This window comes from Aotus nancymaae, unplaced genomic scaffold (genome assembly GCF_030222135.1).
Source record: "Aotus nancymaae isolate 86718 unplaced genomic scaffold, 86718_ANA_hifiasm-v0.15.2.pri h1tg000028l, whole genome shotgun sequence".
NCBI classification, from domain to species: domain Eukaryota; kingdom Metazoa; phylum Chordata; class Mammalia; order Primates; family Aotidae; genus Aotus; species Aotus nancymaae.
Genome location: NW_026988441.1, coordinates 36,573,915 through 36,596,082, shown reverse-complemented (window position 1 = coordinate 36,596,082; position 22,168 = coordinate 36,573,915). Strand labels below are relative to the sequence as shown.

At 56.8% G+C, this 22,168-nt stretch overlaps 2 protein-coding genes across 2 annotated transcripts; both read right to left on the bottom strand.

Annotated features, from left to right (window-relative positions):
• Positions 1–676: 676 nt before the first annotated feature.
• On the bottom strand, positions 677–2,320 carry CTXN1 (cortexin 1). Its single transcript, XM_012436281.3, has 2 exons — positions 2,152–2,320; positions 677–1,745 (listed from the first exon to the last, which is right to left on the bottom strand). Exon 2 carries the CDS (start codon positions 1,723–1,725, stop codon positions 1,477–1,479), a length of 249 nt encoding a protein of 82 aa, XP_012291704.1. The 5' UTR covers positions 1,726–1,745; positions 2,152–2,320; the 3' UTR covers positions 677–1,476.
• A 570-nt stretch (positions 2,321–2,890) lies between these two features.
• TIMM44 (translocase of inner mitochondrial membrane 44) lies at positions 2,891–21,236 on the bottom strand. Its single transcript, XM_064381965.1, has 13 exons — positions 21,169–21,236; positions 19,331–19,426; positions 14,045–14,215; positions 11,386–11,466; positions 10,534–10,683; positions 10,309–10,448; positions 9,931–10,016; positions 9,297–9,389; positions 9,089–9,213; positions 7,625–7,675; positions 4,240–4,329; positions 3,819–3,929; positions 2,891–3,475 (listed from the first exon to the last, which is right to left on the bottom strand). The coding sequence occupies exons 1-13, from the start codon at positions 21,211–21,213 to the stop codon at positions 3,356–3,358; spliced, it is 1,359 nt and encodes a 452-aa protein (XP_064238035.1). The 5' UTR covers positions 21,214–21,236; the 3' UTR covers positions 2,891–3,355.
• Positions 21,237–22,168: the final 932 nt, after the last annotated feature.

Below are 22,168 nucleotides of genomic sequence, written 5' to 3'. Positions count from 1 at the left end.
GTCCTCCCACGGCACTGTGCCCCACGCCCAGCTAGTTGTCCAAGTCAGTAAATTTGCTGTTCGTGGAGCCTGTGCATTCACCCAGCCTTCCTTTTATAGAAACGCTCGTTCCTCCCCACACACACTGCACACAGCTCCCCCAGGCTGCACATCTCCTGGGAGGGCTTTGGAGCCAGCCCACTCCGTCCGTTGGTGGTCACTGCCCCACCGTGCCAGACCCACAAACGCTGCCAATGGTGGTGGGCAGGGGGAGGAGGCTTAGGAGGCTTGGGCTGCAGGTGCGGCCCTAGCCTCCCTCCAGGGCTGGTGGAGGGTGCTCCTCCTGCCTCCCCGCAGGGTTGAGTATCTCTCACCACCCCCAGAGCCTCCCCAGGTCAATAGAATTGTGTGTGGAGAAGAGGGAGCGGGGAGCACGGAGATGGTTACACACCAGCCCCCACAAAGCTGGGTGAAAGGTGCTTGTGAACCTGGTGTCTTTGCATCTCAGGGAAGCTTTATAAACATGCAGAAGCCAGACCTGGGTTCCACTTTCAGCCCTACCAGACTGGGCAAGTCACTGGAGCTGCCTGGCCCTCGGTCCCTGGGCCTGTAGAATAGGGATGCTAACGGGGCCTGGCTCATTCTCACGATCCCTAAGAGGAGACAGGCTATAAACAGGAGGCGCCAACTCAGCACGCTGCTTGGCATGCAGTAAGCGCTCAATAATAGCTTTTATTATCATCTTCGGCTCAGAGGCAGGGAGGAATGGAACGGCATGGGAGGGCTGCGGGAGGCGTGGCAGGGGAATCAGGAGGAAGTGGCAGGAAGGCAGATGGGGGGCAGCGGTGGGCACCGGGGCAGGGCGCGCTGACCTGTCCTGGGGCCCGGGCTGGGGGCGGGAAGGCGCCTACCCGAGCTCTCCCGCCATGGCAGGCGCCACGCATCCTCGACGCAGCCGCCATGGCAGGCCTTCCGGCTCCGTCTCCAGGACAGGCGGTGCAGGGCATATTGGTATGCAGCGTCCGCCCCGTGGGCCCGGGAGAGCCTGCCCCGCAGGGCCAGAGCCCAAGGACGGGCTCAACACTCAGTCAAGGTGGGGTTAACGACGGCCAGACGACAGGGGAGAAGGGACAAGGGGATCCCCACTTCCAGGAACGCACAATAGCAGAGCCACTTAAACGCTGGGGAGGGAGCGGTGCGGGGTCTTCCTCCCTCCCGGGATTCAGAGTCGGGGGGCGGTGGGCAAGCCGGGCGGGTGAGATGCGCAGAGAGGAAGGGACAGGGCGGATAAAGGCACGAGGTGGGGCTCCGGCCAGGCCAGGAGGGGACATGGGAGGGGTCTCGAGGGGGAGGGGCTGGGCTTCTCCCATCTCCCTCCCCAGTCCGGGCTGGGGGCTCCGGGGAGGGATCCTGAGGGCAGTCCTGGCCCCGCGGCGCCCCCCGCCGGGCCGGGCCTGGGAGACCCCGCGCAGGGCCGGCTGGGGGGCGCCGCGCCCCTCACACTAACGCGTAGTCGAACTGCCCGCGCTCGAGCGCCTCCTTGTGGTCGGTCCAGGACGAGGCGGGCATGCGGCTGTAGGGGTCGAGCAGGATGCGCACGCAGCGCACCATCAGCAGCACCAGCACCACGAGCAGGCAGAGCACGAAGGCGAACACCGTGCGCTGCTCGGCGTCCAGGCCCGCGCCCACCGGGGGCCCCGTCGACGGCGGCAGGGGCTCCGGTGACAGAGTCCACGTCGCGCTCATGGCTCACATCGCCGCGCGCCCTGCGGAGGAGGGGACCCGCCCGGGGCGCCGGGGCTGAGGCTGCGCCCTCCCTCCCGCGCCTCCTCCGCTTCTCCCCCTCCTGCCGCCGCCGCCGCCCCCCTTACCGTGCCCGACCCCATCCCCCGCCAGTGCCTCAGTCCCCGGGCTACGCCCATGCCCGGCCAGCCGGATCGCCGCCACCACCACGCGGGGACCCAACTCCGGCCGTGCGCGCAGGTGGGGGCGCTGAAAGCCGGGAGAGGGAGCCGCACCCGGCCCGAGCCTCGCACAACAGGTGCGAAAGCGCGGCCGCCGTCAGGGCGCGCGGCATGGAGATGGTCCCTGCAGCCCCTGCTCCCCGCTCCCTTTGTTCTCGGCGGCCCAGGACCCCCTCCCCCACCGTCCCCGCACCGGCGCGCCCCTCACCCTGGCTTCGACCTGGACTGGGACCGACCGCCCGGCGGCCACACTCTCTCTGGGACCCGCGCCGGCTCCGCGTTCGGCCTCTCCCCGGCGGCGGCGGCGGCGGCCCGGGCTCTGGCGCAGCCCACCCCACCCGCCCCTGGAGCAGCGGAGACCGAGGCAGGCAAGCAGCGCGCGAGCCGGGCCGCCGCGGCTGTTCCCATGGCGACGGGGGCGGGGCCGCCGCGGGGGGCGGAGGCTGCGCAGGGAGCGGCGCGCGGGCCCGCGACCCCGCCCCGGCCTGCGGGAGGGCCGAGCCCCCGCCCCGGGGACCCGCGAGCACCCGGGACCTCGCTGGGGCGTGGGCAGCTGCCACTCCCACCTCCACTGCCATCTCGGACACCCCAGCCTGCCTGTGCCTGCATTCTCCTCCGCCATAGACCCCACTCCAGACTCTGTTTGGGAAGGGGACCTCAGTGTCCCTAAAACACCCATATGGGCGCTCAAGCTCCCCAGGCCATGGGGACTTCAATCCTCAGAGAGCTCCGGCATGTCACCGTGCCGAACAAGGCCCCTAGTTTTGTCTGTCACTGGCCTCCTCCTCCCCCCTAGAAACAGGGTCCAGCCCTGGGCACAGCATCCACACGCTGCGGCTGCAGTTCCTTGCTCGACCTTGACAGCCTCCCAGAGCAGCCGCCTGCTCTCACCCCCATCCTCACTACGGCCACTCCCGCGCCAGGGAAGACACTTTAGACTCCGGAGCTGCTCTTCTGCACTTCGGTGTTTTATTCTTTCCAGATCTCAGGCTTATGCACAGGTTGGAAGAGCATTGTTAAAATAAAAAATGGACCTAAAGTGGCTTGGCTGAGATGGCCAGTGGGCCACTGAGTGGTGGGGCCCAGGTCCCATCCTGCTGCTGGGAGAGTCCCTGGAGCCTCTTGGCACTATGTGGCCTGTGTGCACCCCAGGTGACCAGGTCCGGGACCCTGCAGGGCAGAGCGACAGGGCAGTGGCCGGCCCTGGGGGGAGTGTCTCCAGTCGCAGGGAGAGTACCTCCAGCAGCCGCCCGCCACCCACTCCCAGGCCAGCTGGTCTTCCAGCCGTTGTGGCAGAGCTGGGGGCAGAGCCTGCAGTCTTGTTCCCAGAGGTCTGGAGTTGCCGCAGGTGGTGTCACGGTGCCTCTGCGCCTGATGACCCAGCCTGGGGCTCCCTGGCTTCCGGGCCATACTCAGAGGATCTGCTCTGTGCTGGAGGCTGAGATGTCCAGGAGCCGCCAGGCTGCATAGGGGTTGAGCTCGTCCTGGTCTCGGCAGAGCGCCCACACGTACAGCATCCGCAGCACCTTGTCCTGTGGGGTGGGGTGGGAGGGGAACAGTTGAGAGACGTGCAGGGACCCAGGCAACTCTGGGAGGGGCCAGGCTCTGTGGGGCAGGAGCCACCCACAACCTCCCCAGGGGCTGGGAGCAGAGGCCGGCACAGCCACCTCGACTCAGGAAGCACTCAGGCCTTGGTAAGGACAGGTCTGCTGGTCTCTGACCTCCCTCAACCCCAAACTCCAGCCCAGGTTTCTCCGCATCCCCACCTGGTCCCAGAGCTTCCAGCTCGGAGCTGGTGTCCCTGCCGGGTGGCCACACACACATCCTGGGGACAGGCAATGCTGTGTGCCTGCCCGGTCCCACTCCCTCACTCACCGGGTCACCCTCCACCACTTCGCCTTTGGGGTTCCTGACCAGCATCACCAGCTGCGCCTGGAAGGTGATGATCAGCACCGGCCCTTGCTCCATCATCTTGCCCATGGCCAGCTGCAGAGGGGCCAAGAGGGCAGGTGGGCTTCAGAGGACTGCCCAGCTGCTCCCCTGGAGGTGGAAACCCCTGCACCCAGGCCCTGCTGGGAGAAGGCTCCAGCACCAGGCCCAGCACCGCCCTCTCCCCCTGGGCCCTGCCCCTCAGACCAGGACCAGGCCTCCCTCGAGACCCTCCCCTCGGACAAGCCAAGGCCTCTGGGATTGACACACAGCCCCCAGCCCCGGGTGAGGCCACCTCCTGGGCCCTGTCTGGGCCAGAGTCCCCACCCCTGATGGTGGCCCAGGCCCTGGCGAGAGAGGTGCTCACATCAACGTTGTCGATGTCTAGGATGCGAGAATGGAACTGGAGGCCCAGCGCCTTGGCCTGCTGGATGGGGTGGGCCAGCTGGCTGTAAGTCTGCAACAAGATACCAACCCACCTGTGTGATGCCACCCAGGGCAGGTGCCATGCCACACAGAGCCACTGCCCACACACCCTGGCGCCTGGGTGCCCTGCTGCCAGCCAGCAATGGCAGAGGCCAAGAACCCAGGTCCAAGCAGGGAGGCAGCGCCACCCACTTACTGGCCCAGATCACACATTTCCCTCTCCTGGGAACGGCACTCTCTCCAGATGAACCAATGAAAACAGGATTAATCAGCAAAGTGGGTGATTCTCTTGGAACAAAATCCCAAATCCACTCCCAGGGCTAAGCGGGCGGCCCCTTGGCTGATCTCTAATACTTCCATATTCACCGCACTCTGAATCTTGGCCTGAGATCAAACACCTCTTCTAGGATCTGTCCTCAGCCCGAGGCTGCCTCTGTCACTGACCAGCCCCCAGTGTCACCCTCAGCCCCCTTGCGCCTGCGCCAGGCACCGGAAGCAGCCCCCGAGACACGTTTTCACTGGAAGCTTCTCTGGGCTTGGCATGAAACCGTAACAGAGAAGATGTTCCGATAGCATCTACTTTTTATGGAAATGACTGATCTGCTGAGGAGAGGAAAAAAAAACAAAAACCCCAGCCAATCCTACTTGTTCGGTTTCTTAAAGGTGACATTTTAAAAACAACACCTCTGTGGACGTGGCTGGACCTTCAGCTGTGTTTCCGGGGACACCAGGAGCTCCCTGGCAAAGGAGTCAGCTGTGGCGTGATGATCCCAAGGTAAAAACAAAACCAAAAACCAAAAAAAAAAAAAAAAAAAAAAAATTCACACTGAAACTCATAAATGCCTGCTGGATTAGTCACCATGCAGGGGAGTATTTAAAAAGAAAATCTGACATGTTCTCCTCTGCGTTTTCCAAGTCGTTTTCCAAGTTGTTTATGAGCTGGGTACAGAACAGAATTAGCCAAGAAAGATTCTGGATCACTTAATATGAAGAAGCCAGGGCAAGAAACCACACAGGTCAGGGAGCGAACGGGGTGAGACGAGGTGGCGTGAAGACACAGGAGCTGGGAGCCCTACAGGGATGGGTACGGGGCAGGGACGGGGAGGCTGCCAGGGATGGGGCCGACAGCTGGGCACGGTGCTGCCAGTGGCCCCAGGACCCCAAGTCTTGACTCCGAGAAGCAGTTGGGGCCTCATCAGGACACACAGCTCCTTCCCGGTGTGCGAAGACTGTCAATGTTTTGTTTTGATCTTTGTTTCAGGATCGTGTCATGAGGACAGCTAATGGGTCTGAGAAACTCAGCACACCCTGGAGGCTCCCGGGGCCTGGGGAGGGGCGCCCAGTGCCGCAGCCCTACCTGTGCCCCACAGGTAGCGGCTGGGGGTCACTGAGGAAAGCTGCCGCCATCTTTCCAGGGGCTGTCTGGTTGCCAAGGTTACCTGTGGGTTTCCTCTGGCCCGGGGCCAACACTGCCCTGGTTTCTGTGACCACACTTCATTGTCACAACCCCTGGGAGGTGAGCACAGGGACTCTGCTCTGGTCTGGGAAGTGAGGTGGGTGACGCATTCAAACCCCACTTGGCTCCCAACCCCCACAGTCACGTGTGAGACACACATTCGCCCTGACCCCCGGCTCCAGCCCACACCCCAGGCCACTGCAGCCACCTGAAACAGGGTAGTCAGGCCCCACTGGAGACCTCGTTTTACTTCATGGCTACAGTCACCTCTCCTGGGACTCTCCCTCACTAAAATTATTCTTTCTTTTTTTTTTTTTTGAGACAGTGTTGCTCTGTCACCCAGGCTGGAATGCAGTGGTACAATCTCGGCTCACTGCAACCTCTGCCTCTCGGGTTCAAGCGATTCTCCTGCTCCAGCCTCCTGAGTAGCTGGGACTATGGGGCACCTGCCACCAGGCCTGGCTTCTTTTTCTATTTTTAGTAGAGATGGGGTTTCACCATGTGGGCCAGGCTGCTCTTGAACTCCTGACCTCAGGTGATCCGCCCACCTTAACCTCCCAAAGTGCTGGGATTAACAGGCGTGAGCCACCGCGCCCAGCCTACTATTTCCTTAATAACAGTAAGTGACAGCGTCTTGCTCTGTCGCCCAGGCTGGAGTGGTGTGGTGTGATGACTCACTGCAGCCTTGACCTCCTGGGCTCAAGTGATCCTCCCACCTCAGTCTCCCTAATAGCTAGGACAACAGGTGCCTGCCACCACACTTGACTCATTTTTTTTTTTTTTTGGATACAGAATCTTGCTCTGTCACCAAGGCTGGAGTACAGTGGCACGACCTAGGCACACTGCAACCTCTGTCTCCCAGATTCAAGCAATTCTACGTCAGCCTCCTCAGTGGCTGGGATTACAGACGTGCTCCACCACGCCTGGCTGTTTATTTTAGTAGAGATGGGATTTCACCATGTTGCCTAGGCTGGTCTCGAACTCTTGAGCTCAGGCAATCACCTGCCTTGGCCTCCCAAAGTGCTGGCATTACAGAGCCACCGAACTCTGCCACTTGGTTCATTTTAAATTTGTTTGTAGAGACGGGATTTTGGAATGTTTCCCAAGTTGGTCTTCAACTCCTGGGCTCAAGTGATCTCTCACCTTGCCCTGCTGGGACTGCAGTCATGGGCCACCACGCCCAGACCTAACCAAAATTATTTTAAGATTGGAGGAAGGCTGGGCACGGAGGCTCACGCCTGTAATCTCAGCACTTTGGGAGGCCAAGGCAGGCGGATCACGAGGTCCAGGAGACCATCCTGGACAACATGATGAAACCCTGTCTCTACAAAAAAAATACAAAAATTAGCTGGGCATGGTGGCACATGCCTGTAGTCCCAGCTACTCAGGAGGCTGAGGTAGGAGAATCCCTTGAACCTGAGAGGCAGAGTTTGCAGTGAGCCAAGATCGAACCACTGCACTACAGCCTGGTGACAGAGCAAGCCTCCGTCTCAAAAAAAAGACTGGAGGGAAAAAAAGACCCAGTAACATTGGCAGCTTTGTGATCTCTCACGAGCATGGGGGACACCCCCAGCCATCTCTTAGACACAAGCCCAGAGAGGGATTATCCCTGAGGAGTTTACAGTCTGGAAGCAAAGGACTGGCGGGTGACATGGTGCCCAGCCTGAGAGCCCAGATGTGTCACACGCTGAGGAATTGGAGGCGGGGTGGGGCGGGGTGGGGTGTCAGGCTCTCGGAGAGTAAGATGGGAGGATCCCCTCACCGGGAGCCTAGGTCCTGTCTGTTGTGAGTTACCCCAACGGAGCCACTGAAGCAGAACTTCTCCATGGTAATTTTTTTAGGCCTTAAAGAGAAAAAAAAAAGTACTCACAGCTTCATAGCACCAGTCTTTGAGAATGTCAAGCTCTCCAGAAATCATAGCCTAAAAAGGAAAGAGAAAAGTAAGTGCCAGAACGACAGTGGGCTATGAAGGCATCAGGCAAAGTCCTGAGAACACTCTCCAGCGGTGGGCGGTGGTGGTAGTGGGGGGGTTCCTCGGATACCCCCGGCTGCCACCTGTGGGGTGCGGGTGGAGCTGTGGCACTGGGTGACCCTCCCCACACCCTGGGAGCCGAGTCCCTGATGGTGTGAGCACCTGGCTCTCTTCTACGTGCAGGTGGAGGGCAGGCTGCAGGCAACCACCCAGGAGGCAACCCTTGGTGGGACCCCCCGGAACCTGGTGTAGAAAGAGGGTGGCTGGGGACCCAGCTGTCAGCCTGGCCAGGAGTCCGAGCCAGGGAGATGAGGACCCATACTATGGCTCCAGTGGGCCCACATCCTCTGTCCCCCCAGGAGACCACATTTTGGACTGCAAGGCCCACCATGCGACTGGCTGCCTCCTAACGGCTGCGGGCAGCGAGAGGGAAGGGTGGGCTGCAGGGGGTGAGCCTAGGCCAGGAGCTGTTTCCACAGGATCCCAGAGCTGGGGCTGGATCCGGTGAGGGGGAGGGAGGTGCCTGGAGCAGGGAGAGAGCGGGAAGGAGCCGGATGCCCGTGGTGAAAACTGTGAGAGGCAGGGCGAGGGTGGCCAGAACACTCGGCACCCATCACCCATCCTGGAAGGCACTGCAGCGCTCAGGCTGCTGTTTTGGGGCATGGCGCCCATCTGCACCGCCTCTTAGCCCTGCCTGAAGTGGGGAAGGACAAGGGAAACTGGAGGAGGAAGAGGAGGGTCAGGCGGAGGCCGGTGGGGCCAAGGATGGAAAGTCCCATGAAGGAACTCTGACTGGGTCGAAGGTGTCCAGGCTCCTACTGCATCCCCAGGGCTGCAGAGAGGCAGAGACTGCAGGGAAGAGGCCACCAAGCTCGGGGAGAGGCTTGCAGGGGTCAGGCTGCAGCATGACCTTGAGCAAGACACACTCCTCGTCTATAGACCCAAGGAGGGCTTCAGTTCCCAGGGACAGCACCGTGAGGGAACCCCCTTGGCTGCAGGTCTGGGTCAGAGGCAGCCCGAGGCCAGCTCTGATACCTGAGGACAGACGCCCACTTCTCCCAAGGGTAAGAGGCTCCAGGCACCTTGGAGACAAACTCTAGCCTCCAGCAGCCGCTCCCAGCAACCTCAAGGGAACAGCCTCAGGCAGGAGGAGTGAGGGAGACCGGAGGCACCAGTAAGGCCCAGGAGGTATGTCGGGCACAGCCCGTGGGGCAGCTACAGCCGGGCAGGAGCCCGTGTGCAACCAGCCTCCTCAGAAAACAGCCTCGGCAGTGGAGTTCCCGGCAGCACCCAGGATGCCGGCTGAGGTGGGGGAGGTGGTGGAGCCAGGACCTGCAGCCTGGGAGGGCACGCGGCACCCACCTCCAGGACGTTGGGGATGATGTCATTCTCACACTGCTTCAGAAACCGGTCCTTGTCGAAGGCCGGGTCCACCCGGAGGATCTCCGTGAGTACCTCCGACATCTCTGTCTTTGAGAACAGGCCCCCTGCAGGGAGCAGAGCCTGGAGTTTGGCCGGGCCGGGGACCCTGCCCCACCAGCAGCCTGCAGCCTGGGGGTGACTCGCTCACCGAGCAGGTCGGTGACCTTGTCCGTCAGGGCCCGGGATGCCCGGATGAGCGCATTGTCGCTTTCGTCGTACTTCATCTTCATCTCGAAGAACCCTGCGGAGGACAGGGCAGGTGCTGGAGGAGAAGGGGCCCCTTTCAGAAACACCCCCCTCCCTCGAAGCTTCCAGGGGTTCCCTGCGGCCTCTGCGGGGTCCACCCTGATGCAGGTGGGGTCCAGGAGGGGTCGGCTGTGGGCCTGTGTCTTCATCTGTGCTTGGGGACCGCTGCCTGCCCACCTACCTGGCCAGGCGCAGAGGCCCCTCAGCTGTGGCCCCAACAGGGCTGCGTAAATTATGGAGCACCACCCCGCTGGCTGTTGCTTTCACTACAAAGGAAACACACGCCTCTACCGGTCCTCACAGGACAAGGGACAGGGGCCTGCAGCTGGTTCTGGGGCCCCGACTATGCTTGAGGGAGCACCTGGCTTCTGGCAGCAGAATCTATAGGTGACCCGAAGGAAGTGACCGGCCCACTGGGACCCCAGTCTCCTCCTCTGCAAAACGGGGCTGTCTTGCAGCCAGTGCAGGGGGATCACCGTGTGGTCCGCCGGCTGCCCGGGCCACTGCCACCTGCCCTCCGAGGTGCCCTCACTCACGGTTGAACACCACGTTGTTCTCCTTGAAGTCCTTCCACTGCTGGTACCACCTGGAGTCCTTGTGCAGAACGACTCCCAGGGCCTCCCTGGGGAAGAGGGTGGGCGTTGGGGGTAAGCGGCGGCTGCGGGGCCACCCTGTGCCCTCCTGGGGCTGTAGGGAGGGGCAGCAGAGGACAGCAGGCAACTGAGACCTCAAACCCAGGGGCTGCGAGGACTCCGCCCTCACCTCTCACCCTCCAATTCAAGGGAGCCTGAAAGCTTGCGCAGAAGGCAAACTCGAGAAACAGACTCCGGAAGTAACCTTTGATAGGCCCCCAAAATAGATAGTAGTGACAGCAGCCCAAAATGGGGCAGTGAGGGCCACGGGCTGACACCTACTCGTTTGGTTCAAACACTTTCTCCTCCTTGAACTTCTCTCCTGCAAACTCCGTCCTCTTCCGGAGTCGCTGGGGCCTTCGGTAGGGCCCTGTCTGCCCCAGGACACTGTCGTCAATTTCCTTCTTCACGGACTCCACCCCCTGCGAGAGAGGCACAGAAGGCCTGCGGTGGGTGTCTGGGTTTGGCCACCCCGGGCCGCACACCCTGGCCCAGGCCTGGGCTCACCTGGGAGAGGGCTCTGAAGGCCGCCGTCCTGCCCAGCTTCTCCCCGCCTTTGGACATCGACTCAGCTGACTGCTTGGCGGTCTTGGCCACTTCCTCCACACCCTCCTTGATTTTCCGGCCAAGATCACTTTTACTGACTTCATGAAGGCTCTACTGAGACAGACAGAGAGGGGCATTGGCACTGGCCCCAGGGGCAGGGGATGCAGGAGGAATGAACTCCTGCTGGAGGAAGAGCAGATCTGGCTCCTGAGGCCAGCACAGGCCTTCTGTGCTCCTGTGGCGCACAGAACCGCCAGAGCCACCAGAACACCACCATGGCTTCCTGGGTGCTGGTCCCTGGACTAGGGGTGAGATGCTGGGTCAACTGGCCCCTCCTGAAAATGGGCAGGAGTCCTCTGGAGACAGAGGAAGTGCCCGGCAGCAAGGATTCCCAAGGAGGGGACCCCGGGGGAAGAAGGGCAGTGAGGGCACCCCATGCTGGGCAAACCCAGGCAGAACAGCTGACAGAGGAGAGCCCACAGCACCCCAGGAAGCTCTCTCCCGCCTCCACCCTTGCCTGGGGATGGAAGAGGCCCCTCCCCTCCTATTTTTAGGCTGGAAAAACATTTTCATTTTCTCCTCCAGTCCTGGCTTACTGCTGCTGAGTTACAGGGTCAACTGTCATGCAAGGTCACCAGTCTGACATCACCCTGTGTGTGCCTGGGGAACTCCAGAAGCCTTCCCGAGGGTGGTCCCAGGCCCCATGTCACCCACTGCTGCCAAGTCACCCCCCACCCAGGAGCCGACTCTTCCTTCAGCAGCAGGGGGACTGCGGTGGCCCCCAGGGGCTCCAGGTGGGTGTGGGACTCTCACCTCCTTCATGGTGCCTGTCAGCTCCCCAAGCTTCTTCCGTAGCACCTCACTTGTCCGCACGGTTTCTGACTCCATGGTTTTCTAGGTAAAGAGTGTTGTGTCTTTGCCCGGCTAATTTTTGTAGTTTTAGTAGAGATGGGATTTTACCACCTTGGCCAGACTGGTCTCAAACTCCTGACTTCGAGAGATCCACCTGCCTCAGCCTCCCAAAGCTCTGGGATAACAGGTGTGAGCCACTGCACCCGGCCAAGCTTTATGTCTTTAAGTCGGTTTGTTTTGATACAGCAGTGACATTTCTCTTACAGCCAAAGGTCCAAGAAGCATTTTCTCAGCAGCCCCTCCCTCCCCACGTCTGCCAGCATGGGCTGCCTCCAGGGCCCCTGACGGCCCATGTGTCTTGGATTGAGGGTCTCAGCAGCTGGGAGCTCCCTGCCTGGAAGGCTGGCAGACTCAGACTCTGGCATGGCAGCTACCTCCTCAGAACAGGAGGCCCAGTTTGCCTTTCCTGGGTGGCAGGAGGTGACCTTGCCTGTCATCACTCTGCCCCTCATCCAGCCTCCAGCCACCACAGCTTGGTTTTATGTCACCCACACCATCCATTCCCCCCAAACCTGGCCTGCACTGTCCTCAGATGACCCCTGCCTTAATGCTAAAGAGGGGCTGGGCATGTGTGCAGCTATAGTCCCAGCGATTTGAGAGGCTGAGATGGGAGGATCACTTGAGCCCAGGAGTTCGAGACCAGCACAGGCAACAGGGTGATACCCTGTTTCTACAAAAAATAAAACAAATTAGCCAGGCATGGTATCCCATGACTTTAGTTACACCTTCTCAGGAGGCTAAGGTAGGAGGATCACCTGAGCATGGGGAGGTCAAGACTGCAGTGAGCCATGATCGCACCACTGCACTCCAGCCAGGGCAACAGAGCAAGACCCTGTCTCAAAGAAAACACACAAAAAAAGAAAAAAACTCACAAACTAAGTCAAACGAAAACAAAACCCAAGGGACCTGTGGCAGGTGCCTGCATCTCTGAGGCTCAGCTGCTCACTGGTAAGCTGGGGACATTGTACCTGCCTCGAAGGGCCCTTAGAAATAAAGAAAAGCAGAGCCATTCCCAGAAGCCAGGCCCTGGCAGCTGCTCAAGAAGAGAATTAATAATCACAGGCTGGGCGCAGTGGCTCACATCTGTAATCACAACACTTTGGGAGACTGAGGAATGCAGATCACTTGAGGCCAGGAGTTCGAGACTAGCCTGGCCAAAATGGTGAAACCCCATTTCTACCAAAGAAAAAAAAAAACAAAAACCTACAGGGCCAGGTGCAGTGGATCACGCCTGTAATCCCAGCACTTTGGGAGGCCGAGGAATACAGATCACTTGAGGCCAGGAGTTCAAGGCCAGCCTGGCTAACATGATAACACCCTATTTTGTATTTTACTAAAAATACAAAAATCAGCTCGGCAGCAATGGTGTGTGCCTGTAATCCCACCTACTTAGGAGGCTGAGGCAGAAGAATTGCTTGAGCCTAGGAGGCAGAGGTTGTGGTGAGCTGAGATCGTGCCACTGCACTCCAGCCTGGGTGACAGAGTAAGACTCTGTCTCAAAAGAAAAAAAAAAAAGAAAAGTCAGCTGGGTATGGTGGCAGGTGCCTATAATCTCAACTACTCGGGAGACTGAGGCAGAAGAATAGCTTGAACCCAGGAGGTGGAGGTTGCAGTAAATCGAGATTACATCACTGCACTCCAGAGCAATGATGCCTGGGTGACAGAGCAAGATCCCATCTCATAAAATAAAGTAATTATACCAGCACCATCACCCAGTTTCCACCCGGCTTCACTCAGAGGGCGACAGCTGGGAGCTCTCAGGAGCGCTGCATCCCACAGCTGATGTGCATGCGTTGCCTGTGGTTCTGTGAAGATGTGGACACCGGCCTGGCAGTTTGGGAGGGTGTGAGCCTCTGCATCTGGCACCTGCTCCCAGGAGCAGCCACAACTCCTGGTCTGGGGACCATGCTTGAAGGTGCACAGAATGCTGCATGGTTTCATGGCAGAACCCGGAGGCCTGGAGACCTGCTCCTCTCCCCTGGCTGCCTCTCATTAGTGCATCAGAGCAGTGACCTCACTTCGTCACGAGCCACCCTGCCCCCAACTGTCTGGCCCTGAGCTCCTCTGGCTAAAGCTGGCCTGGAGTAACCCTGGCTCTGGAAACAAATATGTCAACCAAGAAAAAAACAAAGGCGCCTGACAGGGTGGCTCACACCTGGAATCTCAGCACTTTGGGAGGCCCAGGCGGGCGGATCACCTGAGGTCGGGAGTTCGAGACCAGACTGACTAACGCGGAGAAACCTCGCCTCTACTAAAAATACAAAATTAGGCCGGGCGCGGTGGCTCACGCCTGTAATCCCACCACTTTGGGAGGCCGAGGTGGGCGGATCACGACGTCAAGAGATCGAGACCATCCTGGCCAACACGGTGAAACCCCGTCTCTACTAAAAATACAAAAAAATTAGCCGGGCGTGGTGGCACGCGCCTGTGGTCCCAGCTACTCGGGAGGCTGAGGCAGAAGAATCGCTTGAACCCGGGAGGCGGAGGTTTTGGTGAGCCAAGATTGTGCCACTGCACTCCAGCCTGGGTGGGGGAAAAATAAAGCAGCAAAGGGACTCACGTATTTCCTTCTGGCCTCCTGGAGCGCATCTGATTCTTCCAGCCTCCTGGCCTCATCGCGGAATTTTTTTATACTTTCTTTCATTTCTTCGTTTTTGGCTAATTCTTGTTTGATATTATCTAGCAAGCCGGACAGAAAGCCTTTTCTGTTTCCAGAAGAATATGATTTGGACTAGAAAGAAAGCAAAAGAAAAAATTCTAAAGAACACAGTAGGGCCGGGCGCGGTGGTTCATGCCTGTAATCCCAGCACTTTGGGAGGCCAAGGCAGGTGGATCATGAGGTCAAGAGATCGAGACCATCCTGGCCAACATGCTGGAAACCCCCTCTCTATGAAAAATACAAAGATTAGCTGGCCTGTAGTCCCAGCTACTCAGGAGGCTGAGGCAGGAGAATTGCTTGAACCCAGGAGGCGCAGGTTGCAGTGAGCTGAGATCGTACCACTGCACTCCAGCCTGGCGCCTGGCGACAGAAAAAGACTCTGTCTCAGAAAAAAAAAAAAAAAAAGTAAAGAACACAGTAGAAGAATATACAACAAAAAGCCCCACAGGGGGACTCTAAGGGATTTTTGTTTTGTTTTGCTTTTGTTTCGAGAGGAGTCTCACTCTTTCGCCAGGCTGGAGTGCAGTGGTGCAATCTCAGCTCACTACAACCTCTGCCTCCCAGGTTCAAGTGATTCTCCTGGCTTAGCTTCCCAAGTAGCTCAGACTACAGGTGCGTGCCACCATGCCCAGCTAATTTTTGTATTTTTAGTAGAGATGGGGTTTCACCATGTGGCCAGGATGGTCTCCATCTTTTAACCTTGTGATCTGCCTGCCTCTGGCCTCCTAAAGTGCTGGGATTACAGGCATGAGCCACTGCACCCAGCCTCTGAGAGATTTTTTTTAAATGTTCTCTTTTCTGTTGATATACATTTAACGATGATTAGCTATCTCTTTTATAATAATAATAAAAGACAGGCTGGGTGCAGTGGCTCACGCCTGTAATCCCAGCACTATGGGAGGCCAAGGCAAGTGGATCACGAGGTCAGGAGTTCCAGACTAGCCTGGCCAACATGATGAAATCCCGTCTCTACTAAAAATACAAAAAAAAAAAAAAAAAAATTAGCCGGGCATGGTGGCGGGCGCCTGTAGTCCCAACTACTCAGGAGGCTGAGGCAGGAGAATCGCTTGAATCCAGGAGGCAGAAGTTGCAGTGAGCTGAGAGAGCACCATTGCACTCCAGCCTAGGTGACAAAGTGAGACTCCGTCTCAAAAATAAATAAAATACAATAAAAGACAAAAAGACAGCAGGCGAAAGTGTGGTATATCCAGATAACAGAATATTATTCATTGCTGAAAAAAAATGAGCTCTCAGCCGGGTGCTGTGGCTCACACCTGTAATCCCAGCACTTTAGGAGGCTGAGGTGGGAGGACTGCTTAAGGCCATGAGTTTGAGACCAACCTAGGCAACATAACCCTGTTTAAAAAAAACAGGCCAGGGGCGGTGGTTCACACCTATAATCCCAGCACTCTGGAGGCTAAGGTGGGTGGATCACCTGAGGTCAGGAGTTCGAGACGAGCCTGGCCAAAATGGTGAAACCCTGTCTCTACTAAAAATGCAAAAGTTAGCCAGGCATGGTGGTGTGCACCTGTAATCTCAGCTACTCTGAAGGCTGAGGCAAGAGAATTGCTTGAAATCAGGAGGAAGAGGCTGCAGTGAGCCAAGATCACACCACCGCACTCTAGCCTGGGTGACAGAGTGAGACTTCATCTCAAAATAAATTAAATTAAAAAAAATTTTTTTTTCCACATATCGTTTCACAGACAAAAAATTTTTTTTTAAAAAAAGGCAAACTAACAAGAAATAAGCTCGCAAGCTATGAAAAGACCTTAAATGCGTATCACACTCAGTGAAAGACGCCACTCTCTAAAGGTTATGTACTATCTGACTCCAACTATAGGACGTTCTGAAAAAGGCAAAACTATGGACACAGTAAAAGATCAGTGGCTGCCAGGGGCTGGCGGGAAGAGGGTGGGACAAATTGGTGGAACACAGTGTTACTACTGGTATCATACCGTAATCACAGATACACATCATTACATATTTGTCAGAGCTCAGAGAATGTACACCACTAGGCGGGAAGCGAAGGTAAAGCATGCGTTTGTTAATAATAACATATTGAGGGCCGGGCGCGGTGGCTCATGCCTGTAATCCCAGCACTTTGGGAGGGAGTCGGGTGGATCACGCGAGGTCAGGAGTTCAAGACCAGCCTGGCCAACATGGAGAAACCCTGTCTCTATATAAAAAAATTTTTGGGGGGCCGGGTGGGGTGGCTCATGCCTGTAATCCCAGCACTTTGGGAGGCCGAGGCGGGTGGATCACGAGGTCAACAGATCGAGGCCATCCTGGTCAACATGGTGAAACCCAGTCTCTACTAAAAATACAAAAAAAAAATTAGCTGGGCATGGTGGCGTGTGCCTGTAATCCCAGCTACTCAGGAGGCTGAGGCAGGAGAATTGCCTGAACCCAGGAGGCGGAGGTTGCGGTGAGTCGAGATCACGCCATTGCACCCCAGCCTCAGTAACAAGAGCGAAACTCTGTCTCAAAAAAAAATAAATAAATAAATAAAATTTTTTTGTTGTTAAAAGAAAAAATAATAATGTGTCAACATAGAGTCAGTTGTAACAGATGCGCCACACTAATGCAGGAGATGGAGAACAGAAAACTGTGTGCCCGGTGGGAGAGGAGGGGTGTGGCAACTCTCTATACTTTGTATTCAATTATCTGTAAAACTAAAACTGCTCAAAAAGATAAAGCCTTGTGGCCCAGCACAGTGGCTCATGCCTGTAATCCCAGCACTCTGGGAGGCTGAGGCCGGCGGTCAGGAGTTCAATACCTGCCTGGCCAAGATTTAGTAGAGACAGGTGAAACCTCAACTCTACTAAAAATACAAAAGTTATGTCTGTCTCAAAAAGAAAGAAAGAAAAAAAATAAAGCCTTGTAAAAGCAAAACAAGGCCAGATGCGGTGGCTCACACCTGTAATCTCAGCACTTGGGGAGGCCAAGGGGGGTGGATCACTTGAGGTCAGGAGTTCCAGACCAAGCTCCCCAACGTGGTGAAACCCTGTCTCTACTAAAGATACAAAAATTAGCTGGACATGATGGTACGTGCCTGTGATCCCAGCTGCTCAGGAGGCTGAGGCAGGAGAATCGTGTGAACCCAGGAGGTGGAGGTTGCAGTGAGGTGATATCATGCCACTGCACTCCAGCCTGGGTAACAGAGTGACCCATCTCAAAAAAAAAAAAAAAAAAAGCAAAGTAAAATGCAGGCTGCTTTTCCAATAAGAGAAACACAGGACAGGAGACAGCCTCGCCCTGGAGCCCTCAGCGTCAACGCCCTCAGGCAAAGGTCAGCACCCAAAGGGACCTCATCACAGTGCTGGAGTGGGAAGGACTCTGGGCTTCCTGATCCCAAAGGACGCAGCACAGGGGATTTCTCCCCAGGATTCTGGGGCTGGGAGGATTTCCTGGTCCTAGAATCCTGCCAGTACCCCCGATAGAACTGGGGCCAGACCTAGCTCATGTGACCCATGGGCCTGGAGCCTGGCCCAGAGCTCCCTCTCAGTCTGCAGGATGACAGTCACAGAGAGTCCCAGTTGATGTTCTCCCCCTTGGTGGAAACCGACACACGCGGGGGCCAGCCCTAGGGAGGTCAGGAGAGAGGCCAAGGCTCAGCTCTGCATACAGAGCCACTCTTGCAGACTGCTCAAAGACACAGCCTTCAGGGCCAGTCCGAGAACCAGATTCACAGCCCTGTTTCATCACGTGCGTAACAGTCGTGGGCTCAAAAAAAGAAACAGCGGCCAGACGCAGTGGCTCACACCAGTAATCCCAGTGCTCTGGGAGACCAAAGTGGGTGGATCACTTGAGGCCAGGAGTCCAACACCAGCCTGGTTAACATGGTGAAACCCCATCTCTACTAAAAATACAAAAATTAGCCATGTGCGCATGCCTGTAGCCCCAGCTACTCAGAGGCTGAGCAGGACAATCACTTGAACCCGGGAGGCGGAGGTTGCAGTGAGCTGAGATCTCGCCACTGCACTCCAGCCTAGGCAACAGAGTGAGACTGTTTCAAAAAAAAGAAAAAAAGAGAACCAGCTTAATGAATGATCATAGGATAATCAAATCAGGGGGAAGTGGCCACCTGTAGTCAACTTTTCCACAGCTGTGTTGGCTATACAAGCTCCAGGTGGGATCCCCTCTCTGGCTCCTGTCAAGCCACAAGAAACAGCTACATCCAGCTTGGTGCTTAGGTGTGGAGGCACACACCTGTGGTTCTAACTACTCAGGAGGGAGAGATGGAGGATTGCTTAAGCCCAGGAATTCAAGGCTGCAGTGAGCAGTGATTGTGGCTCTGCACCCCAGCCTGGGCCACAGAGTGAGACCCTGTCTTAAAAAAAAAAAGCCCAGTGCTGCACCCCAGGACAAGTGGCCAGGCCTCCTACTGGCAGGCTGCAGTCTCATTCAGATGCCACCCTGGCCAGCCTTTCTCCAGGGGAAGACCAGGTTCTAAGCAAGACTATCCAGGATCATACTCCCTTACAGCAGCCCTGCCAGACTATACTCTCAGGCTATAAACCTCGGGTGTGTGGGTGTGTGTGACGGGGGACTGGAGAAGTAAGGGAAAGAGTCACAGGTCCTGTCCCACACCCATGATGGCCCCAGGACAGGACCAAGGAGGCAGCTGAACTGAGGCTCTGGGCGCAGAGAGAGCGTGAGGGAGACAGAATGTGCACACTGCCCAAATGCACGGCTCTGGGGAAGAGTCAGGTTTTGGGTTTCTGTCCTCACGATGCTGAGACATCAACAGAAGCAACACAGTTGAAGAGGAGCAACCAGGAGAAACTGAGATCTGGGTGTGACAAGGTGACTGACTCTGTACCAATGCTCAAAGGGCTATCTCCCAGAAAAGGAAATAGCCATGTTGGTGAGGGACCCACGGGCAGAAGTCACAGGGATGTAGAATTCAGTTCAACACAGGGGTCTCTTCCAAGCAGGAGAACCAACACAACAGGCTATTCTGATAGCATGTTATTCCCTAACATCAAGCAAGAGGCAGGTCAAGTGTTTCTGGGACCAAGAAGGTCAGGCGCACTGGGCTCTGTCACTCTGAAGGCCCCGGACACAGAAGGCCCACCACTGAGATAGTGTGAGCCACCTCTGCAGCTCCACCCCTCTCCTGCCAACAGGATCTGAATTTTCAGGCCTCCCCTGTGTCTGCTGTCCTGAGCATCCTGAGTCACTCACCAGTGGCAGCTCTCCGCCCGGCTGGCGCATCTGATAGGTCGACCCATGGGGTAGGCTGTGGCTGGAAAGAAACTGGATTCCACTGCTGAGGCATCTCTAATTGGGGGGAGAGAAAAGAAAGATCCATTCTAACAAGAGGTTGACTGAGAAGGAAGCAGACCACACACGAAACAGCAGGGGTCACCTGTGACTCACTGGCCAATTTTTTTTTTTTTTATGACATAGTCCTGCTCTGTTGCCCAGGCTAGAGTGCAGTGGTGCGATCTCGGCTCACTGCAACCTCCGCCTCCCAGGTTCAAGTGATTCTCCTGCCTCAGTCTCCCGAGTAGCTGGGATTACAGGCATGTGCCATCACACCCGGCTAATTTTTGTATTTTTAGTAGAGAAGGGGTTTTGCCATGTTGGCCAGGCTGGTCTTGAACTCATGATCTCAAGTGATATGCCCGCCTCGGCCTCCCAAAGTGCTGGGATTACAGGCATGAGCCACCACACCTGGCCTCATTGGCCAATTTCTATCTTATGCCTGATGCATGCCAGGCACTCTGTAATCTTCCCAAAGTCTGAGAATCAAGTAGAAGCTGGTGGAAAGAGAAAATGTTGTGTCTGTACTTCCAGGGCCTACATCTACCCTTGTGCCCCTGAAACTGGGGAAAACAGACGGGTCCCAGGAAATGCCAACCCATGGTGGGAAGAAGGCTAAATGTACCAGTACAATTTAATCCCACAGCCTGAGAGTAGGCACACTAAGCTTCTATGCTAGTGGCAAGCAATCTTCTCTTGAGAGCCCACCCCATTTCTGCCAGCTTCCAAAGATGAGAGAACTGAATTTTCAGAGACAAATGTCGATAACTTATTGCCCCAAGGACAACTCTGGAATAAACCTACAATGTCCCGCTCAAGGGTTGGGCTATAAACAGAGCAATGTAGGGGAGTCAGTCTGGGCAAAGACTCGGCTGACCTGATGTAAAAGACACATTCTGGCTGCGTGTGGTGGCTCACACCTGTAATTCCAGAACTTTGGGAGGCTAAGGCAGGTGAATCAAGAGGTCAGGAGTTTGAGACCAGCCTGGCCGAGATGGTGAAACCTCGTCTCTACTAAAAATATAAAAATTAGCTGGGCTTGGTGGTGGGCACCCGTAATCCCAGCTACTCTGGAGGCTGCGGGAGGAGAATCGCTTGAACTCGGGAGGCGGAGGTTGCAGTGAGCTGAGATCGCGCCGCTGCACTCCAGCCTGGGCAACAAGAGCGAAACTCCGTCTCGAAAAAAAAAAGCAAGAAAGAAAACTAAAAGAAAAAAGAAGTAACTTAGAGCGTGAGCAATAGGAAGTGCTACTTTTTGAGTGCCCGTTACGCATCTTGACTCCCACTGCCCTGTGGACCCAAGAGGCTGCCAGGGCGCGAACCACCTCTCGCACGTCCACAAAGAACATTAGAAGAAACGATACAGGAAGAGGAGGACCTAGCATTAGCGAGCTGTTAATGTCACTTTTTTTTTTTTTTTTGCCTTCCCCAGTCTACTTTTTATCCACCGGGCGCCGCCGCCCCGGCTACCACTCACTCTCTCGTGCATTTGGGTCTGATGAGAGGGTGAAGGGTGATCAGCTCCTGCCAGGCTCCGCGCATCGCCGCCCCCTGCCCGGTGCGCTCGGTCCCTTCCCTCAGGCCTCGCTCTTTGCCCCCTGTCCTGGCCTCTGCTGACCCAAAGACCCAACCCCAAGCTTTCTACCGAGCTCAAGCAAGCGTCGCGAAGGCCAAGGGCCCGAGAAGAAGAAAGCCGTGGCGGCCGAAGGCCCAGAAGACCCCTAAGCCCGCCCTGCCAGCGCCGCATCGCCGCTCACCCGCGGACAGCGGCACCAGCCACTCCGCAGCGCCGCCGCCGCCATGTCGAAGGACCGTGTGACCTTCTCGCCGCGCGGCCCGATTGCGTCATCTGCCGCTTCATCCTGGAGTGGTGCAAGCCTGGGAAAAGCCGGTGGGGGGCGGGGTTTCGGAGAGGTCCAGCCCGCGGATTGGGTCCGTCATGGGGCGGGGCATTAAATGGGTAGGGAATTCCTAGAGAGCTTGGTCTCTGATAGGGCAGGGTTTTGGAAGAACGGGGCCTGTGACTAGATGTGGCCCCGGGGAAGCGTGCACTCCTGGAAGGGTCAGATCTATGATTGGGCGAGACTATGAAGGGGCGGAGCCCAGAGGCGTGGTTTCCGTCTCCTGAGGTGATTCGGCTTCAGATCGCACCGGGCGGTGGTCGCAGGAGGTACTGGCACGTGGATCCACCCACCGCAAGGACAGATTCGAATGGATTCTGACTGACCGGCGGACAAGCTCGCGAGTGATAGTCTATGGCTGTCCTCGCAACGATTGATTGGTTGACAATGACTGAGAGATCAGCAAGTGAGTCGCTCCAGGAAAGCGAAGGATCCCACTCTTGTGCCGCGCTTTGGGAAGATGCCTGTTGGTTTTGGCCCGGAATAGGAAGGAGAAGCTGAGATCAGGCTGACTGTGGTCCAGTCCTACTTCGATTCAGTGTGAATTGCCACTCTGCCCTGAAGACGCCCAGGCCGTTGTCATTTCAGCACACCTGATGCTATTTTCCATTCGAAGAATGCCGCCACCAAGTGGCGGTATTTTAACATAGCCTTGCAATCCGGGGATGAGGAAGGAGGAGGGTTGGTCCCCTGGGGAGCTAATGCTGTGTGTTGCTGTTGCTGTTTGTCTTATTAAAGCCCTTTGCGTTTTTTTTTTTTTTTTGAGCGAGAGTCTTGCTCTGTCACTACTCAGGGTGAAGTGTCGTGATATAGCTCACTGCAGCCTCCAACTGCAAGTGATCCTCCTGCCTTGGCC